Consider the following 26,614-nt stretch of genomic DNA (forward strand, 5'->3'; position numbering starts at 1 on the left):
TTAGATCATGCAGATTAAAAACACACTTATGAAGATGAACAAATTTACTCAGCTCTTAGGGTTTAAATATGAACTAGTCTAAACTGGAAATTAATTCAAAGTGCAACAACCGTTCTTTCTACAGTCCATCTGTATTAGCGTATCAGTCCAAGCAACCAAAGCACTTCCAGCAAAAACACGCTAGGTTCATACCACTGCAGTAAAACTGTAATTCCTGGAAGGAACACAATAATAATAACAGCTTTTTCTAAATCAGGGCACAGATGTTATGACAGAAACCTTGAGTATAGACACCTCTTATGAAGTGCTTCAGCTCAATCATTTAAAAACAGTGGTAAAACACATTGAACAGATTAAAGTCAGCTCAGTATGTCTAAACAATAACAAGTAGGAATAAAACTTCATTCTGTTTAAGTGAATGGCAAATAGCGATTGAAGTCCTAGTAGTTATACTTTAATTAAAGCTGAGGAAACAATTTTTCCATGGACTACTTAGCATGGGTTAGAATACCTGTAGCTTATGAAGCAGTGTAGTAGCATGACAATCCTGTTCTTGAAAAAGGTCATTCACTAACTTCTTTATGAGAAAAATATTTTTAGTAGCAAACCTACAAAGATCCTTAAAAATTAAGTGCCTATCTGAATTCTAAATTCACAGGCCATTTATAGATGAGATAAGAAGACAAACACACAAGCCCTCCAGTTCTCTAAACAAACAAATAACAAAGGTAAAATATATTCATGTATTTTCTATTCACCTTACGCAAATATACCGCAGGACTTGTTCAGCGTATGTACTGCAGGGTTTACTCTAGGGAGGAGTAGTTAACTTTGCACAACTACTCTGGAAGGATTCAGTCTCATTAACTCAGAATGACTTTACTTACCTCAGACTTCCCAATCTTTTCAAACCGGCAACCTGTCACAAGTGGAGTCCTCCAGGGATCGACATTGAGCCTAACACTGTTTAATATTTTCATAAGTGATCTGGATGATGGGATCAAGTGTACCCTGATGAAGTTTGCCAATGATACCAAACTGAGTGGGCAAGTAGACACGTTGGAAGAGAGAGCCACCCCACAGGAAGATCTGGATAGGCTGGAAGAGTGGACTAACAAGAACCTTATGAAGTTCAATCAAGACAAATGTACGGTCTTGCACCTGGGAAAACAAAATCCAGGAGTGCAGCACAGGTTGGGATCTACCCAGCTGGGTAGCGGCTCCATGGAAAGAGACCTGGGGGTCCAGTGGACAACAAGCTCAGTATGAATGAAAAGAGTGCTGCTGTGGCAAAGCAAGCCACCAGGATGCTGGGTTGCTTCAACAAGGGCAACATCAGCAGAGATGAGTCATTAACCCGCTCTACTCGGCACTTGTCAGACCACACCTGGAATACTGTGTTCAGTTTTAGTCCTTGCTATACAAAAAAGATGAGCACAGGCTGGAGAGTGTCCAGAGATGGGCCACAAAGATGATCAAAGGACTGGGAAGCCTGCCACATGAGGGAAGGCTGAGAGAACTGGCTTTGTTCAGCCTTGAGTAAAGAATTAGGGGAAACCTTATCACCACGTTCCAGTATTTAAAGGGTCGCTACAAGATGGAGACTCCCTTTTTGCAAGGAGTCACGTGGATAAGAGGAGGGGTAATGGGTACAAGTTACTCCAGGGGAGATTCCGATTTGACACAAGAAGAAAATTTTTCACAATTGTAACAATCAGCCATTGCAATAATCTCCCCGGGGAAGTGGTGGATTCCCCAACATTGGACACTTTTAAGATTCAGCTGGACAGGGTGCCAGGCCATCTTGTCCAGACCGTGCTTCTGCCAAGAAAGGTTGGACCAGATGATCCTTGAGGTCCCTTCCAACCTGGTATTCTATGATTCTATGATTATTTTCACATTATTGTTCAATACAGCAATGTCCAGGCTGTCCTTCAATTCAAAATCCAGTTTTGAACTCAAACTCCTACCTTTGCTACCCAAATCAAAGTGACTCTTTTGAATCTCACTAAAAACAGACAAATAAACCCTCCCCACAGAGTTTCCAGATGCTGGATATCTTATGGCTACTTTTTAACACGACAACTACAGAAGTTAAATACATACATTTTAATGCTTTCTTCATGCCTTCAAATAATTTGCTTATTTGTTTTTTCCTAAGAAGTCAGCTAGCAGTGTCTAATGCCATGGGAAACAGGATATTTTTCATTAAGTGGCCCAAGTTAGCAGCAGCAACATCATATATCCATTAAAGCTCAACCATCAATTAGGCATGTGATTGATTGGCTTTTCACAAGGGTTGTCATACAAAATGTCCAGTCTTTACAAAAGAACTGTGCTTTTTTCAATAATCCATCTTCTAGCATTACAGAGCTCAAAATCAAGATGATACCTTTTGTCTTCAGTGGAAAACTGACCCACAGTTTATGGCGAAGGGATACTTGTTGGTCTTCATACTGCTGTAGGGCCTGTGGCCTCCTGTGTACCGTGCTTACTAGGTAAATTCTACATAAACAGAATTTTTTAAAAAGAAGACATTGCCACAAAAAAAAAAAACCACAAACTTTAAATACTGTCACTAACAAGGCTTTAGCAGCTTATTTATGGACATTTGAGGAATTCTAAGTTGAACTGCAAGGTAAGAGCAACAAAAATTAAAATGCGTGAGACTATCTTATTTACCCATTACAATACTGATTTGGTATTCAAAACTGCATCAGTTCTCCCTAAATGAACAACATACTCCAACCTTTGTTTTCCTGTTTTCATGGGGGGGGGTGGTGTATGTGTGTGTGTGTCAGTTTTTCCCCCACTCTTAAATCTGATGCAGAATGTCTCTGATGTACTGTCCTGCATTTTTTAACATTCTCCACAGCTCCTGGAGGCAATTGTTTGAATACCTCACAAAACTGGTATCAAAATATAAAATCATATTACCAAATATCACGATATTCAAACCTTTTCCTCATCAATGTGATCTTGCCAGAAGTCAGGACCTGCCTGGCATCATTCTAAGCTGGAGGCTGCAGCATGCTGATGTTGGGATCCCACTGATGTCTTCCTTGACACCTGTTTTTTTCAAAAGCACCACTTCATTCACCTACTTCCCTGCTGAGATCACACCTCTTTCAAATCCATGTGTCTGACACAGAAGTTCTGCCTACTATATGAAAGGAAAACCCTATCAGTCGAGAAGCAAGGGACAGTACAGCCTATCAAAATGCCTACAGCCTTTTGTCTATTCACCTTCTCACTGGCAGAGTGAAGAGGCCAACAGCTACCCGTCCTAAGTCTGGGAGACAGACTTGGGAGGAGGATGGCAAAGACTGAGCCACAACTTCCCAAACAGGCTGTGCAGATCAGGACATCATTTTACAATCAGCGTCACATCATAAAACTACCACTGCTTACAATCTACGTGTCCTGGTTTCAGCTGGGATAGAGCTAATTTTCTTCACAGTAGCTGGTGCAGAGCTGCGTTTTGCATTTGGTGTGAGAACAGTGTTGATAACACACTGATGTTTTAGTTGTTGCTAAGTAATGTTTATACTAAGTCAAGGACTTTTCAGTTTCTCTGGCCCTGCCAGCTAGAATACTGGGGGGGGCACAAGAAACTGGGAGGGGACACAGCCGGGACAGTTGACCCCAACTAGCCAAAGGGAGATTCCATGCCATGGAACGTCACGCTGGGTATAAAAACTGGGGGGAGCTGGCTGCAGCCTGCTGGTCGCTGCTCAGGGACGGGCTGGGCATCCGTCAGTGGGTGGTGAGCAACTGCACTGTGCATCGCTTGGGTTTTTTCCCTTCCCTTTGGATTTTATTCCTCTCCCCTTCTCTCGCCTTTTCTTTACAATTGGGGTGGGGGTGGGGGTGTGTTGTTTTTTTTTTTTTAATCGTATTTCAATTATTAAATTGCTCTTATCTCAGTCCTCGCATTTTACCTTTTTCCCAATCTCCTCCTCCCCATCCCACTGGGGGGCGGGGGGCGGGGGAGTGACGGAGCAGCTCTGTGGTACTTAGCGGCCAGATGGGGTTAAACCACAGCACTAGGGCACTGTAAATGAGGAAGACTGAAATAACGTCATAGCTTTCCACTTCAAGTTTTTTCAGACAAAGGCCTATTACTCATTTTTGTAACAGAAAAAAAGAACAGATTGGTTATTAAGCTAACTTTTTATTGCTTCTCTGCATAAGGACTATAATCTAGAATACCTAGTACGGAATACCTAACTTTTCCATGCTCATGCTCCATTTGCAGTCCCACTCCACAGTGCTACAAGGGAAGGGGCAAATGTCATGCGAAATGCGCTGCCTAAGATCTAACAAGCTCACATGCCAAGAGCACTACAAGAGAACATACTTCAACGCGTGTCATATAAGCCCACCTGGGACTCTAATTACTCATGTGGATGCTCGAGCCACATGAAAATACCTTCAGCAAAACTTATTTTTTACTTAAATGCTCACTTTGACCTACAGAGAGATTTGGCAAGGATCTTGGCAGAATTTAGATACAGAATTTGCCAGACACCCACCAAACTCTGTATGTATTTCAAATCCTACATTTTCACAGATGCATTTCTTGAAGACACCTGAAGTTCTGTCTCCACACGTGCACTTAAATCCTGTCAACACTAGACATGTGGAGCTAAGGCCTGCTGCAACCCACATACTCCTATACAAATAATGGGATTTTTATAATTAAGAAAATAAGGCTTTATAATGAACGGGAAATGCAGAACAGTAAGTCATGTTAACTGAAACACTAAAGTAAATTAATTTTTAATTTTTTTTAAATTTATTTTTTAGGCAAAAGTCCATCAGTAGTTGCCCGAGTAGCATCACTCCCACAGGTGTTATTTCAACTTTATAGTCAAGGAGCTCATCTCATTTTAATGCTGGACTGCAAGTGTGGCAAGCTATCTAAGGTCAGTGCCTGATGAAATGATTCTAGAAATGTTAGCTCTCTCACCAAATAGCTTGTGTAGACCTAGGGCTGAAAATATATGTGAGAGCTACTAGTTTTAAAATAATGTTCAAGACTTCTATTATACAAATACTTATATGTTTTATGCTTATCTATTTCCTTTTCCTAACTAGGAGCATCCTGACCTAAAAAGTCTTTTGTGTCGATGACTTACATAATCAGCTGTTGAAGTGGAAAAGCTACCTTTCCAATGCTTCAGTGTAGACCAGACAAGGTCAAAGTAAAATGTCACAGGGGTCAACAATATTTAGTACTGAGCATCTGCCAGCTATTCCTTTGCTTTCTGCACATGAACATTAAAATCATGTGTAACTGTTTATAACTTTATTTTAGGCACCTCTAGAATATTCATCGTCGCAGTAAAGTATAAGAACTAGATGTAGATAGGACACAATTCACTTTGCAAACCTTATTTTTATTCTCTGAAACTAATTTCATCTCACTAGGGTTTCATACAGGCATTTTCAGATCCCCTTACTCTACTGTAAAGAGGATAAACCAGATACTAAGTAGATGCATCGAGATAATGCAATGAAGTAACAGATGCAGATTTTATCATGGGCGGTACATTTATTGTTTTTCAAACTAACAAAACCATGTGAATGTTAAATTTCTCAATTAAAAGAAACCACACAACTTTCCAGTCTGATTATTAGCCATTTAGGCCCCCAAAATACAAAGTACATGCACAGCAAAAGCTTGACACCCACACAGAAATCTATGCCAATGTATTTTTATAAAATGTCATACTTCTAAAATCAATTATTTTGGGGGACCTAATATATTATTTTGAACACTTCATTTTGGCAGAAAACTCTTCTAATTTTTGATTGCTAAAAAAAGCTTGAAAATGCAGATCCAAAGCACTGGAAGACAAGAAAGCAGACAAAAAGAATCAGAAATATATCTCTTTCTCAAGCTTCTCATTTTTAAGCTATATAATGATTACTTGTGACCTAAACTATGGTTTGAATGCTTGAGATGTCAATATTATAAAAATATGAGACAGGATCACTAGTAAGATACCAGGATTTGCTTCCAAGGCCCAGCCATATGCAAGGATCACAATGACAGAACTATCTGGGTGACAAGAAGTCAGTATCCAGCACTAAATGCCTATGTAGAATGACAGAAGTGACCAAGTTAACCGTAAGCAGCTTGGCTTGCAACAAGAGGCAATTCAGCTTCAGCAATGAGTAAAGCAACTGTATATGTGGAAACTGTACGTATATAAAAATGTTTACTGGGGCAGTCAGAGCAATGACTGCTGTGCAGGATGCAGGAAATGTCAGATTCCTCACTTCCACAGGCTCACGTACAGCCTTTCAAGGCAGCAGGAAATAAATACTACATGGCTGTCAGTACTGCCAAATCACTAAACTTTATCCTTTTCTAAAAGATAATGAGTTTTATAGGGTTCAGCCTTCTTTGAACAGTCTCCCTTCAACTGCAAATCGGAGTCTTTACTTCACCATTAGAGCCTTCCAAGTACAGCAGTTACTATTCAAAGCTCTGCATCAACTGGGTCAGATCATTTCTGCTCTTGCAAATAACTTAATTTGAGCCAACTCAGGTATCTTTACACAACAGTACGCTGTGTCACTAGTCACACAAAATGAAACTAAGCTGGATCCAATATTCAAAAGTGTTTAGCAGATGTGCTAGGTACTGTCTTTAGGACTGTTACAGGTTTCTACAAAAATAGCTACAAAAGAGAAATTCAAAATTGACAGAAAATATGTCACTGTGACTAAGTGAATGAAAATGGGAAAGAAAAACCAAATCTCTCAAAATCTTTCTTCCAAAACGAACTGTTGGAATAACTAACTTCCTTTCCTATCTTCCAAAATAACTTCCTTTCCTATCTTCCTTTAACCAAGACTGAGAAACTACCTCATTAATAAGAAAACTGAAGCATGTTAGGATCAAAAAGATAAACAGAAGGTTTGGGAGAATGGACAACGGCATGTGCAGGTAATGGAGAGAAGATTCCAGTGATGTTAACAGTAACACAATACACAATTTAATTTCTCTCAGGAGTAGATTTTTTTCTCTTACTCTGCTAAAGTGTCAATCTGAAGTAATCTACGTTCACAGCAGCAAACACCTGAAGCTATGATTTAGATCTGTAAATAACATTTTTCAGCAACTGCCATTATAAGTCAATTCTGAATGTCTACAATTCAGGTATGTAAAGAACTGCACTTTTCCAGAGGCTGATGAGGTGATTATATTGCCCAAATTCACATGCTGCTGCCTCTCAGCAGACAATGGCACGTTAAATGCCAGTTAAAATGTCATTGTTTTTCATTGTTTTCCTCCTTCCAAAGGTAAGGAAGGACTACAGGTGACAATTCTACCTGTACTGAGTTCTTCTTTAAATCCCTCTCCCACCCATTCCCTTTTTTACTTTAAATTTCATACTAAGTTTTAACACAGAGTATTTTCTTGAACAAATCATTGTTCAAAAAAGTTTTTAAGACATCTCAGGGCTACATGAGTTTTTGTAGATAGCTCTGAGTAAAATTCCAATGTTCTTACTTGCTTTAATGCCAAATCCCTGATTTGGTGGCTTTCCAGCACCTTTTGGATCAGAATGTGAGTTATTTTCACAGCCCTGGACAGAATTGCCGTAGTGTGCTTTTGTAGCTCAATCTTCATGTTACATGCAACTTTAATGCTACAAGAAACTTGTAAAAAAAAGGTCTCAAATACCGTACATCATGTTTGATTATACTGAATGACTGGTATCAGGCCTGAACACCTGAGTTAGCTTTGCCTGGTACCACCATCCCAGTACGCAAGTCCACTGCCCAATGCCTTGTTTTCTGAGCACCGCTGCCTTCTGTGGCTATGGTCACCTCCAATTATTTTCTTCTGTATAATTATTTTCCAGCCTATTGTGACAACCGTGGGGGGTTATCCACATTTTGAAAAACTGTAGGCACAACAAAGTTACTAACACTCAGATTCTTACAGAAAGCTTCTAATTTCAAGCAGATACCTCATATAATCCTGATTAAGAAGTCAAGGAATGCCTGTGCAATAGAGGACACAGAAGAAAAACTGTGAACTTTAATTCAGACAATTCAGTTAAGCAAGTTTTCTGAGCAGGTAACTGATGCTTCCGCTAAATAAGGAAACAAACAGTTCACTTTGGAAACAAGATTTTGAGGGCTTTGCTTCTTTTTTCCCCTGACAAAAGGCATTTCTTAAATTTTCTTAAGTCCAGTGCCAGACCAACAGTGGACACCAGTCATGTGGCTTGATATAAATATCCTTGACATCAGTCCTATTCAGGAAGGAAAGAAAATACTACAAGTTGAGAATAAAATGAAGACTGTTTTCTTTAGAGAAACATAATTAATGAAATTGTGGACACATTTTATATACAAAGGCACTCAGAAGTATTGGGAATTTGCTTTGTTCTCCAGTACTACATCCTTTCTTACTATATATGAGTTATTGTGATAAATCAGAGCTGACTAATGGTTTTCTAGACACCATTAAAGAAACTAATAAGAAAATCATTTATACATACAAAATGATGATTTTAACTGAATACAAAGAAATGTCTCTCAACAGAAGACTAACACTAAAATCTAGACAGATGGTGAAAAAACATTAATATTCAAGAAAAACAGAAAAGAGAAAAGATTAATGAAAATTCTCAAAGATCTAGCTACATTACTGCTTGTCAATACTCAAAAGAAACAATGAAAAGACAAAACATATTTTTTACTTTTAGACATCCTTCTTTATTCTGTAACTGGTATCATTTCACCGATAGAAGTAATATTCACAGATACAATAGTGGGATTTACTACACTATATTAAAATGTATGGACTGTACTGTATTTCAAACTGAAGAGACTTTAATTACTAGTATAAACCAAAACACTAGACTATGATGTTATCTTTATGTCCTAAATCAAACAGCTCAGGAAGGACACCAAACATACCTATATAAACAAAAAAAAAGCTATAACATACTAATCTGTAAATTTACCTCAATAAAGACATTTCCAATCATTCTGGTAATGAAAGTTGATAGTGTGAAAATTTACTCCAGAACTTTCAATATTACTTAGGAGTCATTTTGCTAACTAAAGCATGTAAGAGGTTTGCACTATTTGTTTTTTGAGCAAAATCCAGAACCTAAACTTAAAAAAGTGAAAGTGCTACTCATGTTATGCACAATCAGAAAGCATTAGTATACTGACTAAAAACATGAAAACATACTTGTTCTAATTTTGTTTTCACATGAATATATAATAAGATTTTTGAAAGAAAAAAAAAATTTCCATCATCATGACTTCTGGGAAAAACTCTAAACCAAAGATTTAGTGCTCGATTGGCAAGTATTTTAGTATCCCATCCATACATCTAGATCCAAATATACATTCCAGCAAAGACACTGCAAATGAAACTCATTCAAAAGTTAATTAAGGTTTTTCTACACATGGAACTGTTCCTGATTAATACCATATGGGACCATTCTTATTACAGAAGTGCCTCATTCCATTTTAGTTACCACAAACGTATACGTTCAGGAACAAGAGTTGCCTGTACATGGAATTAATCAGAATCATTTGTAGACTATTTTAATTACTGGGGACCAAATAGCATTTAAAAAAAATAAATAAATCAGTAGGCTTTAATTCACAAGGTTTGTGCTAGCCTAGAGGTCTGTCTACAGGGATCTCCTTGTAAGAATATCTTAAATTAACATATCTGATAAAAAAATATTGATTAGCAATGAGGAATATTTGGACCTTTTTAAATAGATGTAGAAAAAAAATAAAAGGAAATACACCATAGTGAAAAGACACAGAAGTCTTAAGCTTCAGAAGAGCTTTTAGGTTTTAGGCCTTGTAGTTGTCTCTCTCACTTCATAAATGATCTGATCTTACTTGAGTGTCAGGACTGTTTCATAGTCTGCAATAACTGCCTGACAAAGATTACAGCAAAAGACAGCACACAGGACTAGAACCTCTTTTTTCCTCTCTTGTGCAATAAAGAAACTTGTATGCCAGCGCAACAGTCCCATCCAACTCTGACACATATGCACATCACCTTGGCTTTGTCCTGACACAACGGATGGAAGGAGGTGCCCCAGCACATTGGTGTTGAAGTGGAAGAGGAAAGCATTAAGATGAAAATGCTCATGCAGAAGTTTTCCAGGAAGGGTTTCAGAAAGTGCAGGCCACAAGACTAGTATGGCAGGTAACACAATATGATCACCACCTAGTATTTTTGGCATGTCTAGACTGATAGTACATTTATAATACTGGTACATAGCCCATTCTCAGTACTTACCATTTCCTCTTCTTTGTTTCCTTTGATTCAAACATTTCTGAATACTTGAAAAGTAACGATTTTGGCTGCCTGTTCAGATGACAGATCACCAAATGATATCGTGACCCTGTGGATAAAAAAAGAAAAAGAGAAGTAAAAAAGGAATTTAAAGTGCACTTTGTTTTTCATAACCCCGCACCCATCAGCTCTGTGAGAGATACACCACAATGATAACCCCTATGTAGTCAACACCCTATATATTTCATATTTGTTACTTGAATATATGATTTTCCCCTGGCAGACAGGAGACTGTGAGGCATTTAGAAAACTGTATCTCTCTCAAATCAAGTGCACTTTGCAGGGAGTTAATTACCAGAAACCATATGAACATATTTGTTGGCTCCCTTTGGCAAAAGCTTGTTTAGGAAGCTATTGTCCTTCCTGAAGAATTCTAGCTGCTTCAGAAAACAGGCTTAGGTATGAAGTTTGCAAAAGATTTTGTAGGATTTACTTACAAACACGAATTTTTGGTATAATATGTTTGCTATACAGACTGAATGCAACGTTTGTGGGTTTTTTTGGCAGTATATACATCATAACTATGAGTTCTACTGCAAATGTAGTATCCCATTAACTTAGATAATGTACCTTATTTCTCCTCTAGTGGAACACAGCCTATTTCAGCAAATGGGCCTTTATACCCATTTGTCATGTAGCCAGGAATGGCACCTACATCATCAGACTTTGTTGACATGACTGATACAAGAGCAGCCTTACCGACAAACCTGCCTATTGTAGACAGTCATATGCAAATAATCCTCAACTATTCAGTACTGTCAGTAAAAGGTCTGTAGTTAATGGTCTAATAGCTGTTAAAGAGCTCACTCAATCTGCTGTTAACTCTCAAGTAACCAATGACAACTCAGCTATCCTACCGTTGGCTATTTCACTCTGTGTAAGAAAGGAGAACACAAGCCAAAAATGCAGTGTTTGCTGTAAATATTTCATTCTGATATTGAGCTCAGCAGGTGATAAATATCATTCATTGTCCTCTTCCTTCTCACTTCAGTCAGGAAGATGTCAGCCTAATGGCATCCATAAGCAAACTCAGCCTCATGCCGTACCAAATGCTGCTGTTTGGTGACTAGGGAAAGGTTTCCCATGACTTCTTATATGACAGGTGTGACATCTTCCTAAGCAACAGAAGTTTTAACCCCTGTTTGAGCAGGAAGGGAGCATCCTGTTGGGGCAGCGCTAATGGGGCAGCAGCAAGAGTTCAAACCAGTGTTATAAGCCCTTTTACCCAAAGCATGGATCAGCCATTTTGCTTCCAAAATCAGAGTGTGGGATCTCACCTACTGTCTGCAAATTCGGCAGTCAGCACTGATGTGAGGAACTCAGTGCTAGGCATTTGTATCAAGAGGTGGTTTTCCTTACAGGAGCAAAAGTGGCAAAGGTCCACTGCTGTTTTTCCATCTTCTTCATAGTCAGTCCATAGAATGGAAACTCTCAGGGAAGGTACAATGCAGTTTGCTTACATTTAAGAGAACAATAATCCCAGTAGGCAGATTTCAGTGCAATAGGAATTCAAAACCTTCAGCTAGAAATCAGGATGAAGAGATCTAAGCGATCAGAAGATACAGAAGAAGCCTGTGGACTTTAAGCCATAGATAAAACCAGCCCAAAATCAGAAAGATTTGTCCAAGATACAAAATATTAGCAGACATCTGCAGTTTCGATACACTAAGTTTTCTTTTGGGGTTTTCCAGTTTTATGCACTGCTGTACAAGAGTCTGGATATGCATATAAGATTGTAGCCCACTGTTTCAATCGTGTCAAATGCCTATGTGATTTTTAGTATGTGGTCAGAAATAATCTTAAAAAGCTCAGGGTATTTATAACATATATTGTAAATAGCATTTTGAATTTGGATTTTGTATAAGAGGAGGTTGAAAAGTACCATTACCCATCTCCTAGTTCTATCTTTTTCAGCAGATGATTTTTATAAAAATGAAAAATGATAAACCCCAAATTGTTGGATTTATTTCATCAAATATAAAATGCAGACTCTGAAGTTGTTGCTTTGCTGACATCTTGGTTGACATTTAGGCCATAAAGAATGTGTCTAAATGGTATAAGCAAAAAAGTATCTTTGGACTCGGAGGTGTAAGAGGATAAATATTTTCATTCTCAATAGTACCGAACTGCAGGGGGATTTTTAGTGTTTCTCCAGAAAAAACTGTCCACAGGATGTAATGTACCATGTGAGAACCCATTATGCTCAGAAGCCCACTGAAATCTTTCAGACGCTGATAGCTGGGCAAAAGATCGGTTACATCAGTGCCAAGACAGAGCTGAGAGGGGGTTCTCTGAGCCATGGGTGTGTGTTTCCATATAGACTGGCAACCCACTCTAAAGTACATAGAAAAACATTAAAGGATGCTGCTTTTCTCCTTCCCTTCTTCTATAGCAGATGGAAAGGTGATGCTCTGCAAGGAAATTACAAGATTGACATTAATAATGCCACCAAACAGTGAAACCTGTGTGACAGACAGTATTTGTTCTATTGTTCCAGCGTCTACATTCTGTTAACACAAGAGGCACTAAGGTGAATCTCCCTGAAGGAAGCAACACAGCTCCTGTTGTTGCAAGCAACTCACACTCCTTACAATGCTAAGGGATTAAAAGTTTTCAGTCTGTAGGGTTAGAGAAAATGTAGTAGAACCTGCAGCACACCCAAGAAACCAGTAAGTAAAGCAGACAGATATTCAAACTCCCCTTGCAATGGAAGAACTCTTCCTTGATACTGGATACGATTTGTTACAATTTCAGTCACCTCAGTGGCTTCTCACCTCTTAATAAAGTTGATTTATGGAAGCATAGGATGGCAAGGGGAGACTGTTGATAAACAATTTTTATTTCTATTCTGTCTTATTCAGTGTTTTTTTCTTTCAGGAAGAAAAATAATCCTTTGTTCTGTTTAATTATCAGTTCTAATAAAACCAGTCTTCTGGCGTTTTAAGACTTTTTCATTTTTGGGGAACTCATTTTAAGGAAAAGACCTAGAGATACTCACTTCCAATCTCCAGCTGACTCGGTGGTCTCACCCCCCCCCAGCACTCTGGATTTCTGTTTGGAGTGCAGGCTGACGCCTTGGGCCTGAAATGGCTGGGAGGCGCCGTGCTGACTGCAGCCTGCTGTACCGGGGGCCTGGCTGGAGCAGAGTTAGTGACACCGGGAGGCAATCCAGTTCAAACACTGGGGCTGCTGCCTGTGAGGGGCTGGCACGCCAAGGCAGCTGGCCACTCACCCATTCTGAAGGCCACTGACCTGAGGGGGAAAGGCAAGAGGGAACAGCATTAAGAGTCTTCAGTCTGAAAGCTAAGACAGCTGAAAGGTAGCTACGGCAAAACCCTATAAAATCATGAATGGCATCAAAATGTGACAAAAGGACAAATGCTGGCTGTTAAGTTATGAATGAGATGGCTCTAATTAAATTAGCAGGAGAAAAGCTTAAGCAAACAAGTGCTTTTTCCAAACAATACCTATTTGCCTTGCGACCATCAGTGCCAAACTGTGTTGCGGCAGGCCCAAGTACAAGTTGAGTGCAAAAAGTGACCAGAGAAATTTACAAAATCATCAAGTATTATCACATACAGTAATGAAGAGGCCTCGAGAAACGCTTTTGAGGTTGCCAAGCACAAGCGGAAAATAAAAGCATGAAAAATTGCTTTACACCCATCCTGTCTTCACAGCCCTTCCCTAAGCACTCCTGCTGGCTATCGTGAACAAAGACACTGAACTGGCAGGACTTTAGATCTCAATCACGTACGGCTATTTTTGTACGTTCCTATGTAATTGCATAATTCATCCTTGTAAATGTTTGGATGAAGAATATTACGTATCAGTACAATATATTATTTTTTTTCAATCATGCCATATGCCATAGTACAAACTGAAGAGCGTATCAGCCTTCCTACACTGGTAAAGTTATTCAGGTTAAAATTTAATGAACTAGTCAGAATTTAAATGCCTAAAGGCTGACCACAATGAATTGGTAGTGTTAAATATAACCTTGACCACAGAACAATCTCACAGAATGATTTCAGCATCGTCCCAGCATAGATTATGGATAACTCAAATATGTATGGTTTAGATGTTAAGTTTCACCAAATTATTGCCTGTATATTTAATTGGCTTAAATTTATCATCAGACTAATTAAAGTGTTCTAAAATAATGCAGTTTCTAGAAAAATAAGCTCCCAAAGGAATTTCACTACTGGAAAATCAAGTCCATGGATTAATGTTCAAAATAGTATTATCGTTTTCATCCAAGTAAGAAAAAAACCCCTAATTTTATTGGAATTTTATACATGTAGAAATTAACTGTGTCTTTTTAAATTAAGTTATTTGTGTTCAATTACTTCTTACAGAGTCGGGGGGGGGGGGGGAATATAAAAAAATCAGTCGCTAAATGATCCACTAAATTTCAAAGGATTTTACCATGCCAATATGAACATAGATTCTGTTTGGCTTACTGAAGCCAACAGAAACTCTACGAGTGATTTCAATGCCAATTATAACAGCATGTGATTTTTTTTTAAATACAGATGTTCATCACAACATTGTAGCATATCCCCTTAAATATCTACCCCAATGCAAACAGCAGTAAAGGAAATGTTGTCCAAAATTTAGCTAGATACAGCATGATCCTTTAAAGCTGACTGCTGTGAAATGCATGTGGCATTTTCTCTCCAGTACGAAATAGGAAGCTCAGAAAACAGACATTCAAATCCTATTTGATAACTCTGCATCCTTTTCTTAAGGAAGCTTTCCTAGCTGCCTAAAATCTGAAACCTTCTTCTACTGTTCTTAACCTATTAGCTTGAATATGTGCCCTCCTTTTCATGTTCACATTATGTCCTAAGAGCAGTTAGGTGCTTTAGCTTTACGGAAAGATTCAACCTGATTCTGAAGAAAAGGTTCCAAAATTGCAGAAGAGTTCTGAGAAATGCTATTAAAATTCGAATGCTGTGTGATGCTCTTGCTATCCAGTTTTAGTTCTACATCTAGCAAGACTAAATTGTAACCTGATCTTTCAAGTATGTACTTCCTGACTATTAGATTGTAAAATGTAACCACTACTATTCCTACTATTTGTAATCAGATTGATAATTTTTACTCAGAATTTTTTTTGTAGAATCCTCACCCACTGCAGCCTATCAGATTCCAAACAAGACACGCTCCCTGAATTATTCGGATTTACCAGTAACTCTAAGGGGAAGGGGGGGTGGTGGTCATAGTGGTGTGGTGTGGAGTAAACAACCTAAAGACAGAAAGCTAAGCACTGAATCATCTTTTTTGGTAACTTTGAGACTATCATAATAACTGATCATAGCTCTCCTAGATGACATAAGACTTAAAATCATAACATTCCAGGAGAATACAATTTGGCTAAGGTACTCATTTTTTTACTTAAAATGTGCACTGAAGCAAAAGGTACTGTATGTTATAGCAGAATTTGTTTCTTCTGCTACCTAGTGGGTTTAACAAGTAAAGCTATTGACCAATAACCCTTCCAGTAGCAATATTAATAAAACAAACCAAGACAATAATTTCCTACTCCACTCCCTCTACCCTTTTTGAGTATTGACAGCAGAAAATAAATTACTTTCTCGTTTATTTTAAGCAACAGATGTTCTCCAATTTTAGAAGCTAATACTGAGTTAAAGAAAAACAGGACACAATTGCGACCCAAACCCAGCCCACAGCAGCTGAGGGCAGCCTCAAAAACCTAGAATCTATAATGCCTTGGTAAGGGTTGCTTTTTCAAAGCAACACCATCACTCTGCTTTTGTGTTGTAATCAGTCTAGTTTTACTAGAAGAGGACAATGCTCACCATTTCCATGATAAAAGGTAAAGACTTCTATTCCTTGCAACAGCATTTGTATTATCACTTCCAGGACATTATCTTCTGCTTAAAAAGCAAACAGGAGATCCTTCAGAATACTTCTAGTTAGGGCCATAGAAGACAAGTAAAGAAAGTATAAAACATCAAACCCATCCCTGTTCTGGCTTCTATTCTGCTTTGGACTATTAAAACTAGTTGTAGTTTCAAGAGTTATTAAAAGGAGAATCACTGTTTTTGCACTTAAGAAATAGTGGTATCACCCTGTTGCCACTCTTAAGGCAAAATATGAATCAGTTTTTGCAAAGCAAATATTATGTAGTATTTTCCCTTCATTGTTGGACCATTTTTCAAGGTTCGAGCTGTTTGAAGTAAAAAAAATTTAAAATTTGATAGGGTATTGTACAGCATCTCTTTTATTTAAATAAACAGGCATTAGCTACATGAAAGGTCATGCATACACTTACCTTTAGATAATACAGCAACCACACCAGCTTTAAAAAAATCCCTCCTATAGTTAACATGAATACATCTTTACTGAGCAGGACTTTGTCACTGGTATTGCCTGTGCCAACTCTGGGTGAAGGTGTATCTAGGGCAGCATTCTAGTTTTGATTATTAATATCAGCATCTGAAAAATGTGAACATTTGGTACATTGTAAAAAAAAACGTATCTATGCATTAGAAGAAATTAAATCTCACAGAAAAACAGCTTACATGTTATATACACTTCCAATCAACGGTTTAGCTTTGTACTTCCATTTTTCATCAAAATTAAGTATCATTCTTGTGCCTTTGCCATTGAAAAACCCGACATAAACCGATAATTTTATTAAGCTAGCCCAGTCAGAGGTCGGGTTTATTTTGGTGAGACATCCCTAAGTTTCCGCTCTCTCTGAAACTTTACGAAATTAGTATTTATTCTAAATATTTGATACCAATAGCAAAGAACTATTTAAAATTTATTTCCAAAATTTGGCAGAAGCATCTTATTACTGTAGAACCAGAAAGGCTTCCCAGAGAGGTTTCCTTCTAGAAAGGTCTTGGGTGACTGGTGCACAGACAGCTGCTCGGTTTTCAGTACAGGCAGCAGGAGTCATGGAGACAGCTTGTGGCGGAAGAACTATATAACATTAGTTCATGAAAACACTGATGAAAAAGCGTCAGCTTTTGCCTCGGTGCGAGCAAGAGCCTCTTCACCAACACACCGCTCTCAAAACTCAACAAACCAAGTAAATGCTGGTTCTCGTCAACATGAGGAGAGCGCGCTGCCACCACAGGCACTCCACAGCCTCGTCCTGCCCCACAGCAAGGCCACAAATAATAGTCCTACCTTGTCGCCTAACAAAAGAGAAAAGCAACAGGATTCTTTCACCCTTTGCCTACAGGCACCCCCCTAAACCCCAGACACCGCAGGAGCTGACCCGTGAAGGGCGGGAGGGGGCGAGCGACCCCGGCACCGCGCCGGTGCGGCTGCGGGAGGGCGGCCCGGGCAGGTGTGCCCTGTGCCCGCCCCTTCCCACTTGGGGCTACTTAAGGAGAAGAGCGGTAACTCCCAGGAGCTGCCCTTCGCCACTTGAAAAAGGAAAAAAAGAAAAAAAAAAAAGAGAGGAAAAAAAAAAAAAAGGCGCAGATTGTACGTTGTTTTGTTTTCTTGGAAAAGTTCGTAGTGGTGTTTTAGAGGCCTCGTGTATTTTGAACTGTGTGGGCGCAGCCTCAGCTTCGGTGCACGATGGTGAGTGGGGAGCGAAGGGCAGCCGCGGCGGGGAAGGGGTGCGCTGGGGCCGGGGCCGCTTCCCGCGGGGGGCTGCGGGCTGGTGCGGGACCGCCCGCGGGGAGCTGCGGCGAGGGTTGAGTGTTAGCTTGCTTGTATGGTGAGCGACGGGGGTGCCGACGGCCGCGCCACACTGTCTGGGCCGGACCCTTGGCGGCTACCGTAATTTTTAATATTTCGGAAGGTTTTAAAGTCTTAGGAGGGAAGGGATTAAGGTCAGGGAGGGAATACTGCAAGTAAAAAGCCTGGGGCTTGTGTGTGGGATAGTGTCACGGCTTGGAGCCGTCGCCACCATGGTCTCATCAGGACTTCGCCGCAGGAGCCGCCTCGCACCGTGAGCTGCCATTTTGTGGCGGCCCGACTACGTGGCGCCGTGCCGCCGCTCTGCGCACAGCCTGCCCTGCCGGGCCGAGGTCACGCAGGCGCCGCTGTGCCCCCGTCCCCCGCTTGCATCCCCACCCGCGCTTGCAGCCAGCGTCAGGCTGGAGCCCTTGCCCCGGGGGTTTTCGGACAGCGCCCGTCTGGGGGGCGCCTCCCCGCCCGCGCTGCGCTCGCCCCCCGGTCTCGAGTAGCGGGAAGCCTTTTCCCGCGCCGCGCCTGGTGGCGGGGCCAGGTGCGAGGCCCGCAGGGCGCCAGGCCGTGAGGTGGCTGCGGCGCCGCCGGCTCCGCACCGCGCTCGCCTGCGGGCCCCCGTGTCTTTCGTGGTTGTTTGTTTGTTTGTTTTTTAAATATGCCAGAAAAAAACTGGCTTCGGGTTGTGCGTTGCGGGCTCCACGTGGTCGGCGGGAGTTACAGCCCGAGCCCGCACTTCGCTTCTTCAACATGCAAGTGGCTGTTTCTTCAGGAATTTCTTTGTGTGGGAAAGGGAGGTAGCGGCTGTAACGCGGCCCCTTCGCCACAGAGGTAGGGGGTTCCTTTGGGAAAACTTCAGCCCTGGAAGCGGCGGCGCGGGAGCCTGCTGCAGTACCTGACCGATGGCTCCACCTGCTGCCTGCTGGGGGACCCTCCGCGCGGGAGCCACGGTCGCTCCCGGGGCCTGCGCCGCCATGGCAACGGCGCCCTGCCCTGCGCGGCGAGGCGTGTGTCGGGAGTTTTTAAATGGGTAAAAAATAAAATGTTTAGTTCTTACTTGGGGGGGGGGAATAAAAATGTTTTAATTCTTACTTTAAACAAAGTGGGTGAGGCCAGGGAAAGACGGGGAGAAGCCCGAGAAATCGGGGATTTGCACTTCTGTGGCTGAAGGAAAACTGAATTTTTTCCTCTCCTGTGTGTGCATATTGACTGAGTGATGTCCGTAACCCACATGGGTAGCTAGATATTTCTGCCACCTGGCCCTAACGGTAGTCCTTTTCCACCTTTTTTTTTTTTCTTTTCTCCCCCAACAAATCTTAACTAGCCTCATGGCTACTGTAATGAAGAGGTTAATCCGGTTTTCTGCCATCAACTTAAACTTTATGCTTGCTGGAACAACGCAGAGAGCAAACGGATTAAATTTACCTTGTGATGAGAGAAAGGGGGGGGGGGGGAACCCAACCTGGTAATTTCGGTAAGCTGAAAAAACTTTCAATAAGCCCCTAAGTTCCCTGACATCTAGAAATTTGATGTCAAAGACAGTTCATGAGATGGATAGACAAACCAACCTCATGCGGTATTTTTTGAAGGGTTGGGTCACTTCAGCTGATGCTGTAATTCCAGGGTAGCTAATTCATCCATTTCAAGATTCTTCAGAATTCGTAAACTTCAGGTGGCTTAGGCTTTGGACACTGAGCAGCAGTCTGAGTTCTTTTCCCATACTGTATGCAGAAGTACAGTCATCTATATAATGCTACATTATGTAGTAAAATAACACACTATACTGGTAAATAAATTGGTTTTAGCTAGGCCTGTACTTTGAGTTGGCAAAAGTTTTGCATCGTAGTAGTGAAGACTTGAAAAATAACTTTGAAAGGAAGGGGATGTTTGCGTCTTGTCTTTGTACAGTAAGGCTTCTACCTCTGCATTTTGCAGCAACAGCTTCTTTTTAAGTTCAAAGAAATACATATGTTAACACATCTTAAAGCTTATTTTTGGTGTTGATCAGTTTGTCAGAGTGCCCAAGTAGCCAGTTTACATTTTCATTTAGATCCTTAATGTGTAAAAACATTAAAGAAGTGTTTTTAGTGTGAGAACCCAAGGCTGCACTGCTGTGGAGCCAAGGCCATCTATGACTGGGGTACCAGCTGTATCTGTATGCCTGCCCACTGTCTTGTGCTGGTTCTGGCACTTGCTGGGTGTCTCTGCTGTGAGCTGTTTCCTGTTCTAAGTTGCCAGAGAATTTGCACAGCAAAGGGAATGCTTTTCTTTTAGCCTGGCTCGCTGGAAGAGGTCCAGAAGGAAAGAAGTAGAAGCCAACAGGTCAGATTAAGGTTGCTGTGGAGTTGCAGGCTCGGATTTCAGTTCAAATGCCTTTTAGCTGGGGGTGCAGCCAAAGAAGTGGTCTCCTCCTCCCCTCTTGCTTCGTTTTTGCCGTTGTTGTGTCTTAACGCTAGCACAGGTGTTTATGTAACTCAGAATGAGCTTGGATCAGAAGTGGTTGTGTCTGAAAAGTACTACAAAATGTTTCTCCTTTGAAACATAGGATTGATTTACTGGCACAGTGATATTAACAGCTGTTGTGGTACGATAGAGAGGGAGGTGGCATATTTACCCTTTTCCTGTTCACACCAGAAATGTTCTATTCCATTGTCTTTACTACGGCGGAAAAGTGGAAGTTGGGGTCCCCAAGTAAACTGAAGGGGTAGAGGGAGTTCTTGGAGGATAAAGGAAAAGGATTGACTTGCGACTTTTTTGGGGGGAATTTGCAGTAGGAAGCATAGCTGGTAAGTTAAGCATAGGAACAGTATCTGGTGTGATGGAACCAGATTGTAAGGTATAGTTTCATGAAATAATTTTGGAGTGAACTGATGGCTTAGTGCCTCTTGGAAGAGGCTAAGCGTCCTCAGTCTCTGTTTCCTTTTCTGCATCCACTGATCCTGAGGTGGATCTGGTGCTACCATAGTGAGCTGATCCAGTTCTCTGCAATAGCAGAGCATAACTGGGTGAAAAACTTTTCACTTTATGTTAATCTTTCTGCCAAATTTTGTTGAGCCAGTTTTAATTTGAACTGACAAGTGTTAGAACTTGTGTAGTTGGTGTAGTAAAAGGTGGGGAGCAATCACTCTTTGGCTTTCAGTAATGATGTGTTAACTTGGTTCTTTCACAGCAAAATCATTTGGAGGGCTGAACTCTAGTTTTGACTTTACTTGCTGGGCAGACTATGTGCCACGTTTATAGTTCGGTTCTTGTAATTTTCTCATTCCCTTACCAAGTGTCCAGTTTGAGTACTTGTCACTCACAGCTGCAGTTTAAATGTGCATTAAACATGAAAATCATTACATTGAAAACTTTGATGCTATCTATTGCAAATTAATAGGTTTTGACATACTGGACATCTTTCATTTAGTCAGTTTGGAATATCTGAAGTAGGGAAAAGCTTATGAACATTTCAGAGTATGTCAGTATAGAGGGGATGAGTAGCACTGAACTGGTCCGAGTAGTTAGTTCTTACTGGCTGGGCAAAGCATGGCACATAGCTAGAACCATTCAGGAAAGTAGAAGATTAGAGGGGGTAGAGTTCTGCAGTGCCCATGGTGCTTCTGTTGTATTTTAGTTCTTGTAGATACCTTTGTAAAACACCCGTCAAACTGGAACACATCTTTGCTAGCGTCAGTAATGAGAAATGGCATTGCATGTGGACTGTCCTCCTGAACAGAAAACTGAATTCTTGCTTGTTCAGGGAGCATCGTATCTTTCTGTGCGCTGAGTGAATCCATAATTCCTAGGTTGTGACAAAATGCTCTAGGACCAAAAGGGTGCATCTGAAGCCTGGGTGTGCAAAGCACATTGGGGTTGTAGCTGCTCTATAATCTTAATGTTCTTCTGTGCATGCAGTGTGTGCTTAAGGGCCTGCTTTGGTGCAGACAAGCAGGTTTGTAGTCATTCATATTCCTGTTGTAGTTAAATTGACAAAATAATTTTCTGAGAAAATAAATAATGTGAATTTTCTATCAAGGGCTGATTTCCCTCCTTGTAGTATAACCCTGTTAACTATGCTATAAGGCTGTTTGTAAACTTACATTTTGAGCCTTTAAGGCTTTAGAGCAGAAGGATGATGGAATTTTTTCCTGTTGGATAATCAGTTTGCAGAAAACTCCATCTTCAAATAATTTGGTTTCTTGCTTGCATCTGAAAGGAATTGGGTAGTGTTCTGAAATTATTTTTTGTGTTCTCACAGTGTGGCTGGTAGTAGCAACACTGGTCATGAAGCTTCACGTAGTCAGGCAAGGCTACTGAAAGTTGACTAGCTTAGGTCTAGACTTAAATTTTTAAAGCTGCTTACAATAAGTACTTCAGCTTTTTTCCAGTGAATGGTCTGTTAGCAGCAAGTACTTCTTCAAGGAAATGGAAAGGTGCTATTGAAATTCATTGTCCCATGCTGTAGCTGTAGGAAGATTCTCATACCAAAGTGTACTATAATTTGACTCTATTTCTGTTTAATTTTTTCAGTCTGCAAACATGGAGACCCAGTGTGCAGGTGCCTCTGAGGACAGTACCCGTTTGTCAACAACTAGTCAAGGATATGTTTTACCAGAAGGAAAAATCATGCCAAACACAGTCTTTGTTGGTGGAATTGATATAAGGGTATTATATTTATGTATATATTTATATAAGGTACTTTGAGTTGTTGAAGATGGATATAGGGCACTTACAGTGGGAAGGAAATGGGATTTTAACTTTTTTTTTAATGAATGTGTTTATTAATCTTAAGGTATTACAGTGTCAGGAGAGAATTTTGGAGCAGGTGAGTAACTTTAGTTCTTATGGTAGTAGAAGGTGGGTTTAAAAAGTGGTACTGGCTGCTTTAAATCTGTTCCGAACAGTTGAATGTGTTTGAAGAAGTTTAAGACTTTGTTTGTTTTAGATGAATGAAGCAGATATTCGGAGTTTCTTTGAACGATACGGTACTGTGAAAGAGGTGAAAATAATCACTGACAGAACTGGTGTTTCCAAAGGGTGAGTAGAACACAAGTAGTTAAGTTGCTGCTCATGTGGACATCATTTTATCATAGATGATATGAGCCGCTACTTAGCAACACACTTGGCGTGCTTAAGCCTTAACACTAGCTACAGTTTTCTGTTGTGTTGAATTAACACTGTGAAATCTGTAAATCTAGATTGCCCCTAAATCTGTGTAATCTTATAAAGAATAACCTGATTTTTTTTTTTCTGGCTTTAGCCTATCCCTTTGGGGAAAAGAGGGCTTTTGTCACTTAAGCAGTGGAAACAGAGCTTGAAACTTGTGTGATACTTAGGCAGACAGTTGTGTCATAGGAGTTTTGTTATGGCTACAGTAGTAAACAATCTGTAGAGACTTCAGGGTGGTTAAGAGAAGGGATAGATAGTTTGCTCAGGGCAGTGGGTCTGCACTCTTCTGGCACTTGGGGATAAGTTATAGAGAAAACCAGCAAACTTGTTTGGGTGAAGAGTGAAACTAAGTGAACAAAGTTGAAGCAAGGGAAATTCCTGTTTTATACATAGAAGAATTCTGAATTTTGCCGTGAGATAAATAAGGATGTGTAGGACCTTAGCCTGTTGAGTTCTGAGGAAGCTTTTCCAGTTTTGAAGTTACCCCTGCTTTGAGAAGGACATTTCACCCTTTGGAGGTTCCTTCCAGCCCATTTATTTTCTAAGATTATATGAGCAGATCCTAAAAAGTTGCGTTTTTTCCTTAGGCATAGATAGTAATGCATGAGCTAAAATCTGTTTTATTTCCTTATATCCCTTGCTAGTCTTTATGGTGAATTATGATATGCAGTTGGTCAGTGTATGTTCTGGGTGCTGGTAATGGATTGGCATACTCCATTAACTGACACAACTGTTCCTACAATGCTTTGAAACTGTCTTAATTGTATAAACTAGATGAACTAGGGGACAGTGAAATAATTGGAAATCCCCTTCAAGGATCACTTCCCCGCTGGTGTTGCTGTCCATGTAATGCCTGCTTTCGTCCAGATCTCCATAGGAAATACAAAATTTGATGACAGTTCGTATCTTAAAACTTTTCTGAGTTAGTAATATCAACAGTAGTGCTTATTTTGAATAGCTGAAATGGAAAAATAGCCCTTACTTTTCCATATTATAGTAGAACCTGGCATTCAGTTTCTTTCACCTGGCCCAGTAAGTACATGCTGCTAGTTAGCAGTAAATACATTTTCATGCAGAATTACAAACTGATGTCCTACTTGGTACTTTTGGCATGCAGTGTATTGTACCTGGTGTATATGCTGTTAACTGGTCTTGTTCAAAATAATATAGCTAACTAATCAAAATCTGATTATTGAATAACCAGTTTTTTTTCTTTTTAGGTATGGGTTTGTATCTTTCCTGGACAACGTGGATGTTCAAAAAATAGTGGAAGTAAGCTCTTTGTCTAAGTTACTTCAGGAAGTTGATAAGTGAAGGCTGGAGATATGTTCAGGGGAAAAGGTCATGTACCCTGTAGAGTAAATTGGGATGGGGAAGTTAGGGCTGTCCAAAAAGTAAACTTACACAAAGATTCTACCACCAGAGATTTTAGGAAGTTTACTTACGTAAGAAACAAAATTTGTTTTAGCCTTGATGTGCTTGAACATCTCATGCCACTGTATTTCTGGTTGTTTACATACATTTATGTGCCTGAAAGCCTCACGTGTTTGGCTGCTTGCTTTCTGTATTGGATGATTTTCATAGAACCCTTGTGCTTATGGCAGATACATAGACCTGTCAGCATTATTATTGGGAATAACAGTAACATGGAAAACTTCGTTTTCCCTCTTTCTCCCAAAATTGAGTGTGATAACTACAGAGATAACATGCATTGAATTATTTCCCTCTCTGAAGTCTTTGCCTCAGAAAACTCCAGAAAATTTCTGGAGGATGAACAGTCTCATTTGCTTCTGAAGCTCTCAAATAGGGAAGTAGATCTGAAAGACAAATCCAGATAAATGTGCCAGACACAAATTTAACATTCTGTGGTTTGTTCAGATGCATTTACTAGATGCCCAGCTCCTTAAGGGGGAAGAGAAAGTGAACAAGTGGAGAGCAGTAAAACTCCTAACAGGAGAGTCTTGATTCTCACCAAAAGACTTCAAAAGCTTGCTGTTCGTTAACTCACATGGTATGCCGACAAGACTACAGTTGTATTGAGTGACAGACTTTGAGAATACTTTTTTTAATCATGGGTTACACTTATTATACTACATCAGTGTGGAGTGCTTGTTTGAGGCAACAGTCTCTCTAGAGACCTCTTGAGTAACACTGTCATTTGAGCCATGTGGGTTGCAGATTTTCTGTGCGCATTTTTTTTTAAACTAAAAGCCTTCAGTGTATCTCTAATGTAGTACTTACTGACGTGGCTTTGTATGCCAGAGGTCTTGGAAGACCCAGAGGGTATATGGTGGATTTTCTTTTCAGTGCAAACTTAAGGTATGCAGGTGGTGCAAACTACTGCTTTGTCAGGAAGGAGCATGTCCAGATTGACATCATCTTACAAAGCTGTTCTCTTCTGGAGGGGATGGAAAAAGGGCAAGAATGAATATCTGCATTTTAGAGCTAAAGTTGTAAGCAGAGAACCTCGTTACACCATTTCAGGCATTATCTGTATGGAGTGGTTACAGTTTATCTAAGTGAGCAAGATGCAGCCTCTCCATGGTTAGAAACATTCTAGATGCCTGTGTTTATCTGCCTATCTGTGTAGCTTTGTGTGGACTGAAAGTATTTTTCTTCTGATTTAGGTCTGATTCCATTTTTAACTGCACTCTGGTGCACTGGGGACCTGTTTGCAGTTCAGAACAGAAAGCCACCTTCTTCTTTGAGAGGCCTGTCTTCCAGAGCACTCAGTGCTTGGGTGGAAAAGGTGGTTGCGTGGCTCTGGGGCACAACAGCATTGCAAGATCAATTACAAAAACCCCCACCCACCTGTAAAACTAGTTCAGGGTATTTCACCTTTTTCCCACCCACATCTTACTTTATCAGTGTGAGGAGATGATAACATAGCACGGTTTTTTGTGTCACTATTTTCTGCTTATTTTTACAATTGGCGATAAAGTTGCTGTTTTCTGCTCAAAGCACTTCAGCAGAAATGGGAGAGAAAGTTTAGCAAGTTGTCTGTTAAATTGCAGTTGGCATATTGTCTTCTGGAGCAGGCAAGTCCTTAGTGTTGCATGAGATAGACTATGTATCTGCATCTAATACTGATTTTAATACTTCATACTACATTTGTGTTAATCAGAGTGAAACAAATCTTTCACTTCTGATGTATAAAGCATTTGTAAACCTTAATGTAGCTCTCTGAACTGTAACAGAGTACCTATTTTAGCTACTATCGTGTGCTATGCACATCTTCATAGATAGGCGAACATGTTTCTTGTTGGCATCTGTAAGGTCATACCCAAAGGTGGATTCTCTTTTGGGAGTTCTGCATGGAAGAGTTACCAAGTACCTGCATAAACATAAATCTACTTCAATCCATGTGTTAAAGCAACTTTCTGCATTCCAGACTTAAACTGTAGTCTGTAGAGGCCCAACAGT

At 40.3% G+C, this 26,614-nt stretch overlaps 1 protein-coding gene across 1 annotated transcript in view; it reads left to right on the top strand.

The window, feature by feature from the left end:
- The first annotated feature begins 873 nt into the window (after positions 1–873).
- The window catches only part of DAZL (deleted in azoospermia like), a 37,471-nt gene continuing 11,730 nt past the window's right edge, over positions 874–26,614 (top strand). Inside the window, exons 1-4 of the mRNA XM_027814718.2 lie at positions 874–1,263; positions 22,553–22,687; positions 22,968–23,059; positions 24,412–24,463. Of these exons, the coding sequence (XP_027670519.2) occupies positions 874–1,263; positions 22,553–22,687; positions 22,968–23,059; positions 24,412–24,463 (669 nt within the window). The remainder of the gene's footprint in view (positions 1,264–22,552; positions 22,688–22,967; positions 23,060–24,411; positions 24,464–26,614) is intronic.

This window comes from Falco cherrug, chromosome 4, assembly GCF_023634085.1.
Source record: "Falco cherrug isolate bFalChe1 chromosome 4, bFalChe1.pri, whole genome shotgun sequence".
In the NCBI taxonomy this organism is placed as follows: Eukaryota; Metazoa; Chordata; class Aves; order Falconiformes; family Falconidae; genus Falco; species Falco cherrug.